The following is a 13,201-nucleotide window of genomic DNA, read 5'->3' as shown; positions in this document are numbered from 1 at the left end:
TTTTTCTTAGTACAGAACAAAATGGAGTCTCCTATGTCTACTTCTTTCTACACAGACACAGTAACAATCTGATCTCTCTTTCTTTTCCCCACATTTCCCCCTTTTCTTTTCAACAAAACCGCCATCGTCATCATGGCCCGTTCTCGATGGTCGCTGTCTCTTCGGAGCTGTTGGGTACACCTGCAGAAAGGCTGTCACTTCACACTTGGAAGGTTGCACAGCGGCCAGGCAGAGGCGCTCCTCACTTCCCAGATGGGGCTGCCGGGCAGAGACACTCCTCACATCCCAGACGGGGCGGCCAGGCAGAGACGCTCCTCACTTCCCAGACGGGGTGGCTGAGCAGAGACGCTCCTCACTTCCCAGACAGGGCGGCGGCCAGGCAGAGGCGCTCCTCACTTCCCAGACGGGGCAGCCGGGCAGAGGCGCTCCTCACTTCCTAGACGGGGTGGCGGCCGGGCAGAGGCGCTCCTCACATCCCAGACAGGGTGGCGGCCGGGCATTGGCGCTTCTCACATCCCAGACGGGGCGGCCAGGCAGAGGCGCTCCTCAGTTCCCAGACAATGGGCGGCCAGGCAGAGGCGCTCCTCACTTCCCAGACGGGGCGGCCAGGCAAAGGCGCTCCTCACTTCCCAGACAGGGCGGCGGCCAGGCAGAGGCACTCCTCACTTCCCAGATGGGGCAGCCGGGCAGAGGCGCTCCTCACTTCCTAGACGGGGTGGCGGCTGGGCAGAGGCACTCCTCACATCCCAGACAGGGTGGCGGCCGGGCATTGGCGCTTCTCATATCCCAGACAATGGGCGGCCGGGCAGAGGCGCTCCTCACTTCCCAGACGGGGTGGCGGCCGGGCAGAGGCTCTCCTCACTTCCCAGACGGGGTGGTGGCCGGGCAGAGACGCTCCTCACATCCCAGACGGGGTGGCGTCTGGGCAGAGGCCCTCCTCACTTCCTGGACGGGGTGGCAGCCAGGCAGAGGCTGTAATCTCAGCACTTTGGGAGGCCCAGGCAGGCGGCTGGGAGGTGGAGGTTGTAGCGAGCCGAGATCACGCCACTGCATTCCACCCTGGGCAACATTGAGCATTGAGTGAGCGAGACTCCGTCTGTAATCCCAGCACTTCGGGAGGCCGAGGCGGGCAGATCATTCGAGGTCAGGAGTTGGAGACCAGCCTGGCCAATATGGCGAAACCCCGTCTCCACCAAAAATACAAAAACCAGCCAGGCATGGCGGCGCGTGCCTGCAATCCCAGGCACTCGGCAGGCTGAGGCAGGAGAATCACGGGAGCCCGAGGCAGGGAGGTTGCAGTGAGCCGAGATCACGCCACTACACTCCAGCCTGGGCAACAGAGGGAGACCGTGTCAAAAAAGGAAGGAAGAAGGAAGGAAGGAAGGAAGGAAGGAAGGAAGGAAGGAAGGAGGAGGGAGGGAGGGAAGAGGGAAGGAAGGAAGGAAGGAAGGAAGGAAGGAAGGAAGGAAGGAAGGAAGGAAGGAAGGAAAACCTCTTTTCTTTATAAACTTCCTGTCTTGGCTGCTGAAGGAAGGAAGGAAGGAAGGTAGGTAAACCTCTTTTCTTTATAAACTTCCTGTCTTGGCTGCATGCCGTGGCTCACACCTGTCATCCCAGCACTTTGGGAGGCCGAGGTGGGTGGATCACCTGAGGTCAGGAGTTCGAGACCAGCCTGGGCAACATGGTGAAACCCCGTATGTACTAAAATTACAAAATTAGCTGGGCGTGGGGGTGCATGCCTGTAATCCCAGCTACACGGGAGACTGAAGCAGGAGAATTGCTTGAGCCTGGGAGGCAGAGGCTGCAGTGAACCAAGATCGTGCCACTGCGCTCCAGCCTGGGAGACAGGAATGAAACTCTGTCTCAAAAGTAAATAAATAAATAAATAAATATTTAAAAATAAATAAATTACCTGTTTCAGCCATTTCTTTATAGCAATTAATTAATACTATAATAGAAATAGTAAATGTTTACTGAGGATCTACTGTGAGCGGGACACTGGGACAGGCACGGGGTTGGGGGCAGGGGTGGCACCGTGGGGAACAAAACGGACGTGGTCCTCACCCTTGTGAAGCTGTCAGGCTGCTTAGGGAGCCGTTAAACACCAGGTTAAGGCATAATGACAATGGTGAGAAGAGCTATGAAGGGGGTACTGTGGGGAGCCATGGGATCCCCCACTTGCCCCCCAGACCCACTGCTCTGTGCCCCAACAGGCTGACCTGGCTGCATCCCTGAGGGGCTCCCTGGCACTGAGGATCAGAGGGTTGGAAGAAAGAGGAGCCATTTCCCCTGGCTTGCCCCAGGCTCTCCAGGTTCCAGACCACTGCCCCCTCCCCCGCTGTTGCAAACCCTAGTGTTTCAACGTCCCTACTCATGCCCACACCCTTGTAAATGGTTCCTGCATTAAACTCTTCTCAAAGTACCCCGCTGGGGGTGCTCTGTGTTCCAGCCAGAACCTGACTGACACAGGGAGGTATAAACTGGAGAGGGGGCACAGAAAAGGCCTCCCTGAGAAAGACATATTTAAGTTGAGACCTGAAGGACAAGCGGGAGTGGGGGAAGGGGTGGGAGTGGGGGAGCATAAGCAAAGGCCCTGAGGTGGGCCAAGGGGTAGGCAGGGGCTAGATCACGCAGGGCCTTTCAAGCCAGGGTAAGGGGCATGACCATTAATGCTGTCCTGCAAATACTTCCAGCTCTTTGCCTTCCAGATAATGAGAGGGTGGCCCTTCCCGGACCCCTCTGTGGATGGGTAGGATCACATACATGACTATTTTCTCTTGCATTTTATTTTATTTTATTTTATTTTATTTATTTTATTGTTACCATAATTAGAAAACACAACTATTTTGAGCCCCTGGGTCATGGGCAGAAGTGACGTGTTTCAGCCAGGTGCGGTGGCTCACGCCTGTAATCTCAGCACTTTGGGAGGCTGAGGCAGGCAGATCATTTGACGTCAGGAGTTTGAGACCAGCCTGGCCAACATGGTGAAACCCTGTCTCTACCAAAAATACAAAAATTAGCCAGCATGGTGGTGCACGCCTGTAATCCCAGCTACTCAGGTGGCTGAGGCATGAGAATCACTTGAACCCAGGAAGCAGAGGTTGCAGTGAGCTGAGATTGCACCACTGCATTCCAGCCTGGGCAACACAGCAAGACTCTGTTTCATTAAAAAAAGAAGTGACATGTTTCACTTCCAGACTGGAACATTCATTGCCAGCATGAAACCCTCTAGAACTCTTTCTTTCTCATAATACCTGGCAATGTTCAAGATGGTGGCTATTCCTTCAGCCTAGTCCCAGTGTGAGAAGATATAAAGGCTCTTAGCCAACCCACAACAGTTACATAGCATCAACAAGGAATAAACCTTAAAGTTTTAAACCACTAAGAATGCGTGAGTGGGTGGCATTTATTCCTGCAGCATAACCAAGCCTCTCCTAACTGATAGGGTGCAGCTGTGGGGGTTTATTCAAGGTGCAGCGGGTGGCGCTGGGGAGCACGGCGGAGGGATGGATTGGTATGGCTGAGCCTGAGTACTAGAGCCCAAAGGTCTCAAGGGTAGCAAGACAATAGCAGCAGTCACATTTAGTGTGCTGTCCAGAGGAGATACAGTGATACAGAGGTGTAGGGTCTGGCCTAAGGCATCATGAATATGCACCCCAACTCCTCCCCTTTGCTCTGTGTTCTGGTTAACCCTTTAAGAGAAAGACCACACCTTCTCATCCAGTTCAGCCAACAGCACTTTCAGGGATTTAATCAAGGCCTCGTAGTCCTCCTTGGTTTGCAGCAGGAGACACAGCTCCATGTAGTTCTTCTCACTCCGATTCATGTTCCTTGAGGATTTCATGAGACTCAACAGTAGGGTGATCTCATCCTGCTCTGCCTTCAGGGTCTTGATCTCCTTGCTGTTGGAAAAGCAGCCCATGATTAACCCCGAACCCCTGAGTTTAACTTGACGGAGCACTCCAGGCACATCAGCCCTGCAAGAAGACTGGGAGAGAGGAACTTCCCACCTGAGCAAGCAGGCAAAAGGGACGTGTCCAGGGTCTCAGATCCAGGTCTGGAAGCCTGATCACCTGAGACCTGGTTCACCATGATTTCCTGCTGCCCCGCCTTCTCTGAGGTGGGTATTTTCCCTAGGGAACAATTTGCAGCTGTGCCTGTCAAAACCCAATACCCAGACATGGAGGAAGCCCCCAAGTTCTCCTTTGCCAGCAACTCCCTGGCACCTGTCTGATTCTGCCGACCATCTTTCCGGACTTCACTGCCAATTATCTCCAGTAATGAGGAGCAAACCATCGGGCAGGATTCATTTCATTTATTTCATTTCATTTCATTATTTTATTTTATATTTTATTTTATTTTATTATTTTATTTTATATTTTGAGACAGAGTCTCGCTCTGTTGCCCAGCCTGGAGTGCAGTGGCATGATCTCGGCTCACTGCAACCTCCACCTTCCAGGTTCAAGTGATTCTCCTGCCTCAGCCTCCCGAGTAGCTGGGACTACAGCCACATGCCACCATGCCCAGTTACTTTTTGTATTTTTAGCAGAGACAGGTTTCGCCATGTTGGCCAGGCTGGTCTTGAACTACTGGCCTCATGTGATCCACTTGCCTCGGCCTCCCAAAGTGCTGAGATTACAGGCATGAGCCACCGTGCCTGGCCAGGCAGGATTTTTCAAGTTTGCATCAACACAGGGATGCATAATAGCCTCTGAGCTCCACCAGTTTCTCTCCTTGGGGTGCTAATGATGAAATGTCTACTGGGATGTGGGAAAACAGGGGGATTTGGAAAACAGCAAAGGGAGCTTGAAAGACTGCACAATAGAACAAGGGGAAATGGCACAGAGGCTAAGTTTCTGGCAGTCTGGAGACTGACACCCACTCCCCAATGTGGTTTGCGGATCAGTAGCATGAATGTCCTTTGGAAACTTGGAGAAATGCAGAATTTCAGGTGCCCAACCTGGGACCAATTGGATTAGAATCTGCTTCATTACATGTTCGAGTGTCCAGATGCTTCAAAAGTTTTGGACACACTGCTATAGAACAGTAAAGAAAGTTCTACAGGCCTGGACAGGCCCGGCACAGTTGCTTATGCCTGTAATCCCAGCACTTTGGGAGGCCGAGGCCAGTGGATCATGAGGTCAGGAGTTTGAGACCAGCCTGGCTAAGATGGTGAAACCCCATCTCTACTAAAAATACAAAAAATTAGCCAGGGGTGGTGGTGGGCACCTGTAATCCCAGCTACTCGGGAGGCTGAGGCAGAGAATTACTTAAATCCGGGAGGCGGAGGTTGCAGTGAGTCGAGATTACACCACTGCACTCCAGCCTGGGCGACAGAGCAAGACTCCATCTCAACAATACAAAAACAAACAAACAAAAAAGACTGTTCCTACAGGCCTGGCGCAGTGGCTCACTCCTGTAATGTCAGCACTTCGGGAGGCCAAGGCGGGAGGATTACTTGAACTCAGGGGTTTGTGACCAGCCTGGACAACATAGTGAGGCCCTGTCTCTACAGAAAATATTAAAAGTAGCCGAGGTCGGAGGACTGCTTGAGCCCAGGAGGCAGAGGATGCAGTGAGCTGAGACTGTGGCACTGCATTCCAGCCTGGGAGACACACAGTGAGACCCCGTCTCAAAAAAAAAGAAAGAAAAGAAAATGTCCTAGGACAGGAGTTGGCAAACCGGCCAAAAAGTGAACCAATAGGCATGGCTGTGTGCCAATAGAGATTTAATTACAAAAACCAGCTGCCAGCCAGATTTGGCTGTAGTTTGTAGATCCCATTCTAATAGGACGTTCTGCAGTGATGAAAATGTTCTCTATCTGAGGGGCCCATAGTATCCACTTACGCACAAGTGATTATTGAGCACTTGAAATGCGGCTATTTCAGCAGAACTAAATATTATTTTATTTTATTTATTTTAATTAATTACAAATGTAAATAGTGACCTGCCATCTTCTCAACTGGCCTGGGGACTCTTCTGCCCTGCTTAAGCCCCTCCTGGAAGGAGGCGGGCGGGGGAAACGGGGGTGAGTGTCTTTGTTAAGGTGGAGAGAAAAAAGAGAGTATAATACTCTACAAGAGTTAGGTTTTCAGGGTGCCGTGGCTCATGCCTGTAATCCCAGCACTTTGGGAGGCCGAGGTAGGCAGATCACCTGAGGTCAGGAGTTCAAGACCAGCCTAGCCAACATGTCGAAATCCTTTCTCTACTAAAAATACAAAAATTAGCCAGGCCTGGTGGTGGGCGCCTGTAGTCCTAGCTACTCAGGAGGCTGAGGCAGGAGAATCGCTTGAACCTGGAAGGCAGAGGTTGCAGTGAGGCAAATTTGCACCACTGCACTACAGCTCGAGCAACAGATAAAGACTCCATCTCAAAAAAAAAAAAAAAAAAGAAAAAAAAAAGGTTTTCAGAGAGGGTTGGTAAAAGCAAAAGGAAGGTGTGTCTGTCTTGCAGGCAGGGCCAGGACTGGTGTAAAGGGAGTGAAGTATCCCAAAACCTTAAGTTACTCCCTGGATGTTGTAAGCCAGGGTTGGTGCTGGGGAAAAGGGCCTCCTTAAATACTGTATAGGTGTTACATTCTGAAGAACCTAAATTTGGCCTGGCGCGGCGGCTCACGCCTGTAATCCCAGCACTTTGGGAGGCCGAGGCGGGTGGATCACCTGAGGTCAGGAGTTTGAGACTAGCCTGACCAACATGTTGAAACTCCATCTCTACTAAAAATACAAAATTAGCTGGGTATGGTGACACATACCTATAATCCCAGCTACTCGGGAGGCTGAAGCAGGAGAATTGCATGAACCCAGGAGTACAGGTTGCGGTGAGCGAAGATCGCGCCATTGCACTCCAGCCTGGGCAACAAGAGCGAGACTCCTTCTCAAAAAAAAAAAAAAAGAAGAAGAAGAAGAAGAACCTAAACTCTCCACTCTTCCACCCTCCTCTCCTTCAGTTCCCTCAAAGTGAAACCAGATCAAATGGATTGACTTAGTAGAGCCAGAAGCCTGTGTGTGGGGTGCGGTTGGGGTGAAGAAGGGTTAAATTCAAGAAATACTGTCAGAGACACATCAAAAGGAGGCATTGCCTGATGCCCACCAGAGATAGGCTTGAGAATCAGGTCAACCAGCCACAGATGTGCAGGTTGTGGCCTGCACAACCCTAGGAAGCACCACCGGCTTGAAAACACACCACTGTTTTGTAGATTTATTACACTTTTCTAGGAGACACTTTCTTGTTCTAACAAAATCTCTACATAATGACAATTTTTCCAACAGATGACAGTAAAGTGTCTTGAGAAAGTGTACCTTTTAAAAAAATTCACATGGAGGTCCCTTATGGGCTAGCCCTGGCCCTGAGTAAGTTGAATCCATGGAAAATCTAAAGAATCCCTTTTCAGGCCGGGCATGGTGGCTCACGCCTGTAATCCTAAAACTTTGAGAGGCCTAGGCGGGCGGATTGCTTGAGCTCAGGAGTTTGAAACCAGCTTGGGCAACTTGGTAAAACCCCATCGATACAAAAAATTAGCCAGGCGTGCTGGCCCACGCCTGTGATCCCAGCTACTCAGGAGGCTGAGGTCGGAGAATCGCTTGAGTCTGAGAGGCAGAGGTTGCAGTGAGCCGAGATGGTGCCACTGCGCTCCAGGCTGGGTGACAGAGCCAGACCCTGTCTCAAAAAAAATAAAAATAAAAATTCCTTTTCCCCATCCTGTGAACTTCACATCTAACAGTAAGATTTCCTTTCTAACAACGGACAGTTTCTGCCTTTATAAACAATATGGATGCAGCTAAGGAATTACATTCCCTTGGAGGGAATCTAAGAAAGCCTGTTTAATGTTTGTGTATTCAACCCTAGGGAACACCTTTCTGTTGCCTGAAGAAATGATACACTCAGCTGGGCATGGTGCCTCACGCCTGTAATCCCAGCACTTTAGAAGGCCGAGGTGGGTGGATCATCTGAGGACAGGAGTTTGAGACCAGCCTGGCCAACGTGGTGAAATCCTGCCTCTACTAGAAATACAAAAATTAGCTGGGCATGGTAGTGGGCGCCTGTAATCCCAGCTACTCAGGAAGCTGAGGCAGGAGAATCACTTGAATCCAGGAGGCGGAGGTTGCAGTGAGCTGAGATCACGCCATTGCCAACTCCAGGTTGGGCAACAACAGTGAAAGTCCATCTCCAAAAAAAAAAAAAAAAAAAGAAGAAAAGAAAAGAAACGATACACTCTGTAATTTCTGATGCAATCCAATTTCAAATATTCTATCTTGTAGTTCTCATAAGACACACACAATTAGGAAACGTCATTGGGGTTTCTGCCTTCTCTGGGAACTCCTCCACTTTCCTGGTAGGACCAAGGGAGTGACAGCCCTAGACATTTTTGTGTCCCTTGCCCTCTCAAGCCACAGCTGATTGGACCAGGAGGAGACTGCTGACCCAAGCTGAGCCTATCAGAGTCTCCGTCTCCCAGGAATGTGGGGTTGGAATTGATTCAAGACCCTCTCTGTGCAGCTGGTAAACTTAAGAGCTGGAGCAGCCACTTCCCACCAGCTGAGGCTGATATTCAGAGAAAGAACAAAAGTCATGTGTGGAGAAAAACAGAAACCAGAACTCCTTCCTCAATTAGTCCTTCCCTGAGATCTGGGTGCCCTGCCCCCTGGGGGTCCCCAAAACACCCTGCATTCTGACAATTAATTCCCCCTCTCCACTGAAACCATCTCAAGTGAGTTTCTCTTGAAACTAGGCTCTGCAGATAAAAGACCATGAGTCCTCCAATGGGGCTCAGAGGTGGCTCCCTGCCCCAGGGGTCACAGGACAGAAGACAAGCACCATGAAACCCAACCCCAACTTTCCTCCAAGGTCACTCAGTGCGAAATTCCAACCATCACTTACCACTGACTCGCGATCTTCTGCTGGTTTCGGAAGTTAAAAGACTTCCGGCTTTCCACCATCTTCCTGAACTGCTGCCTTAGCTTCCGGAGCTCTGCCTCCGCCTGCTGCTCTTTGGCCTTCTCTGAAGGTTCCTGGGGAGTGTCGGAGTCTTTTCTCCTGTGCTTCTTCAACTGGGGGAGACGGAGAGGAGTGGGAGGCCGTAGTGGGTCAGGTGGCTAGAGAAGCCTACAGATGGGCTTAAGGGTGAAGGGCAGTGGAGGTGGCTGGGCCATGGCTGGAAGTGGAAGACCTTCCCTTGGGTGATGTCAGCTGCTTGTCTATTACGTGGAAAACCCACCCTGGCTTGCTAGGGTGGAGAGATGACTGACTTGTAATTGCATACTGTGGTGAGGGGAGGGTATTCTTTGGGTTCTGAGTTTAAGCTCTGACTGTGCCATCTAGTGGGAACTTGGGTGAGTCACTAAATGTCTCTGAGCCTCCAGCCTCCCACCTACGAAATGGGTGAGCGTAGATCTATTGTCAGGATGAGACGAGCTAACTTGTGTAAAGTGGACGGCATAGTGCCTGACCCCATAGTAGGTGCTCTGTGGCCGGGAGCTGGCATCACCTACCACAGACATCTTGAAGGAATCGCACTTTGCCTCCGCTCAGACACTGTACCCAGAGAGCTCAAAGCCAGCGAGCCTTCCTCTCTCTCTCTGTCTCTCTGCAATGCCCTGTTCATGGTGGCACAAGGAAGAGAACTTGTAAGCCACCCCTGCTGGGGTGCGGGTCAGAACGGCACTTCCTCCCTCCCCTGCCATCCCTTCCTCCACCCACACCTTGGCACATGAGGAGGATACCCAGATGGCTGCCCGGGTGTGACAAAAGGCACTTATTTGTTTTAAAGCAATGTTTGCCTGGAAACTGTTTCTCTCACCATTTATTATTAGGAGCTGGGCAGATGGTTCTGGCTTGTCAGTTACCCTCCTGCTCCCTGTGTACCCAAAGGGGGGCAAAATGGCATCGGGGGCCAGGCATGGTGGCTTATGCCTGTAACCCAGCACTTTGGGAGGCCAAGGTCACTGGATCACTTGAGGTCAGGAGTTTGAGACCAGCCTGGTCAACGTGGTGAAACCCTGTCTCTACAAAAAATACAAAAAAATTAGCCAGGCATGGTGGCACACACCTGTAATCCCAGTTACTCAGGAGCCTGAGGCAGGAGAATTGCTTGAACCCTGGAGGCAAAGATTACAGTGAGTGAGCCGAGATCGCACCACTGTACTCCAGCCTGGGTGACAGAGCGAGACTCCATCTCACAAAAAAAAAGGCATCGGGGCAGTGTGTCCCCTGATGGGGTTAAATAGAAATGTGCCCAACTTCAGCTGCAGCTGTCAGGGAATCCCCACCCTCCCATCTTAGAGCAAGAGTCAGTATTCTTATCATGTCACCACTTGAACTTCATCTAGCCCATAGTTATTTGGAGCAAGGGACAGCATTAATCCCACACATCCTTTGAGGTTGTGAGACCCAGTGCACAGCCAATTCCAGACTGCAGGAGCTGGGTTCCAAAAGCAGAAATTCCAGCTTTGCCACCACTGAGGGTCCTGCAATGCAGTGCTTTAAAGCATTGATTGTGCCAATCATCAGATCTCGTTTCAAATTCCTCCAAAGCCACTTATTAACCTTGGGCAAGTCACTTCAGTTCTGTAGTCCTCATTTTCCTCACCTGGAAAATGGGGGATATTCTAGAAGCTAAGTCATTGAGTGTGTAAGACACTCAGCACTGTGCTTGGGAAGTAGTAAGTGCTCAGTACACAGTGGCTGGGATGATATGGCAGGATATGGATTGTTTCAGAGGGTGAAGGTGCAGGGTGGTGAATGTTGATGAGGGTGAGGGGGTGTTCCTCTATCTCCTGGTAACAATACCCTGAAGTTCCCATGGGAAGCCACACTTTCCTGCACTCCTGGGGGCTGACCATACCCCACCACCTTCAAGATTGGGGCATCTGACTCTGGATGGGCGAATCAGAGCGCCAGATCCCGGTCAATCTGCATGATCTCAGCCCTCTAGCCTGGGATTTCTTCAGGGGTGGATGGGTACATGAAGCTACCTAGTCCAACCAGAGTGAATGGTGGAATTTAAGCTGGAATACTCAAGAAGAGAGAGACTTTGTTTCCTGCTGCACTTGAACCTCGGTGGATAAGGTCAGGAGGGGCTGACAGCCATCTTGCCTCTGCAAGAGGCTGAGAACCAAGCTAAAAAGGAGGAGGGAAGACAAAATGAAGACAGACTGAATCTTGAGGCTTGAGAACATCATCCAAGCACCTGCATTTAGCCAAGCCTGAACATACCTCTGGGTAATGTCCAATTACAGAAATCAATATATTCCATTAAAGCAACCTGAGATGCATTTTCTATTGCTTGCAACCAAATGAGTTCTCATACCTGAAGTACTTACATCTATTTAGCACATAAACTGAGCCCCCACTGTATGCTACACATTGTGTGGAATTCAGTGGTAAGTCAGCTTGCAAAGTGCCATAAATCCTGCCTAGGACAAAATAGCAAAAAAGGCTCCACAAAGAAGATGACTTTTAACTTGGGTTTTGAGGAATGAAGAGGAGTTCACCAGGCAAAGAAGAAAAGTTGGAGGTTGAGGGGGTATTCTGGGCAGAGAGAACTGCCCGGGCAAAGGGTGAGAAGAAAGTGACTGAAAGGAGTGTTCAGAAAACGATTTGTGCTAAAGTATAGGCAGTATCTAGTGGAAAGTGGCTAGCAAAGAGATCTGGAAAAGACTGGATGCTGCTTTTTATTTTTATTTTTTTTTTTTTTTTTTTTTAGACAGAATTTCACTCTTGTTTCCTAGGCTGGAGTGCAACGGCACAATCTCGGCTCACTGCAACCTCTGCCTCCCAGGTTCAAGCAATTCTCCTGCCTCAACCTCCCAAGTAGCTGGGATTACAGGCATGCACCACCATTCCCGGCTAATTTTATATTTTGAGTAGAGACAGGGTTTCACCGTTTTGGTCAGGCTGGTCTCGAACTTATGACCTCAGGTGATCCACCCACCTCGGCCCCCCAAAGTGCTGGGATTACAGGTGTGAACCACCATTCCCAGCCTGGATGCTTCTTAAAAGCAAGGATGAGATAGATCAGCCTGGAAGAGATCAGTTCATTGCTTCCCCAACAGTCATTTCCCTTCATGTGGCATTGTTGTTTGAGTCAGCTGCCCATCCAGGGCTTCGCTTCCCTGCTCCTCTCAGATCCAGGCAGGGTTCTCTGATGAATTCTCACTAATGGGATGTGAGCAGAGGGGAAGTCTATCACTTCCAGATCATGACTTTTAAGAAGTAGATGTGACCTTTCCATCCTTTCTTGCCTCATCTGACATTTATAGGAGGCAGAGCCACAAGACAGGTCCCCAGATCTACTTGTAGAAGAAGTCACCTGCCAACCATGAACATCCTCATTGGGCTGTTACACAAATGCGAAATTAACTTCTGTTGTGTTAAGCCAGTGAAATGTGGGGATCTATTTGTTACAGCAGCTAGCATGCCTCAGAGAATACCCTAGGTTCTTTCTTCCTAACACAAATCTGATTTTGTACCCCTTCAATGTGCCCAGTCCCAGAGGATGACTCATGATTTGTTCCTGCTAATCATGGTAACCCCACTTCCCTTTGTCAGTGATTGGTCTAATGATGGACATGTGACCCAGATGTGGCCAATGAGACATAAGTATATTCTATTCCTTTGGGACAAAAAGTGAGAACTTGGGCCAGGCGCGGTGGCTCACACCTGTAATCCCAGCACTTTAAAGGCCAAGGCAGGCAGATCACTTGGGGTTAGGAGACCGAGACCAGCCTGGCCAACATGGTGAAACCCTGTCTCTACTAAAAATACAAAAATTAGCTGGGCATGGTGGTGGGCACCTGTAATCCCAGCTACTCAAGAGGCTGAGGCAGGAGAATTGCTTGAGCCCGGGAGATGGAGTTGCAGTGAGCTGAGATCGCACCACTGCACTCTAGCCTGGGCAATAGAATAAGACTCTGTCTCAAAAAAAAAAAAAAAATGTGAGAGCTTGTCCATGTTCCTCTCTCCTTCTGCTTTTAGAAATTATTGTGAAGGCACACATGATGGTGCAGTGGCAACCATCCCATGACCATGAAGTGAAATATCACCTTCATACTAAAGACAACAAAGAGGAAAGAGGAAAAAATTTAGGTCCTAACTGACACTGTTGGCTACTGCCCCATCCCTGGAACTGCCTACCTCTAGACATCGTGTTAGGTGAAATAACAAGAGTTGTTGTTTAAGGCAGTCACCAAATATTTTGTTCATT

General features: G+C 50.0%; 1 protein-coding gene across 3 annotated transcripts in view; it reads right to left on the bottom strand.

Annotated features, from left to right (window-relative positions):
- Positions 1–13,201, bottom strand: part of CCDC63 (coiled-coil domain containing 63) — a 61,334-nt gene that overhangs the window by 45,900 nt on the left and 2,233 nt on the right. The window contains exons 2-4 of one of the 3 annotated variants that reach the window (XM_030821386.1): positions 9,489–9,593; positions 8,878–9,047; positions 3,713–3,902 (exon numbers count right to left, since the gene is read on the bottom strand). In XM_030821386.1, coding sequence (XP_030677246.1) covers positions 3,713–3,902; positions 8,878–9,047; positions 9,489–9,497 — 369 coding nt within the window. In that variant the 5' untranslated portion in view covers positions 9,498–9,593. The remainder of the gene's footprint in view (positions 1–3,712; positions 3,903–8,877; positions 9,048–9,488; positions 9,594–13,201) is intronic. The other 2 variants (XM_030821387.1, XM_030821388.1) reach the window with 2 other exon arrangements.

This window comes from Nomascus leucogenys, chromosome 10, assembly GCF_006542625.1.
Source record: "Nomascus leucogenys isolate Asia chromosome 10, Asia_NLE_v1, whole genome shotgun sequence".
Lineage (NCBI taxonomy): Eukaryota > Metazoa > Chordata > Mammalia > Primates > Hylobatidae > Nomascus > Nomascus leucogenys.
This window is presented reverse-complemented; position numbering and strand designations above follow the sequence as displayed.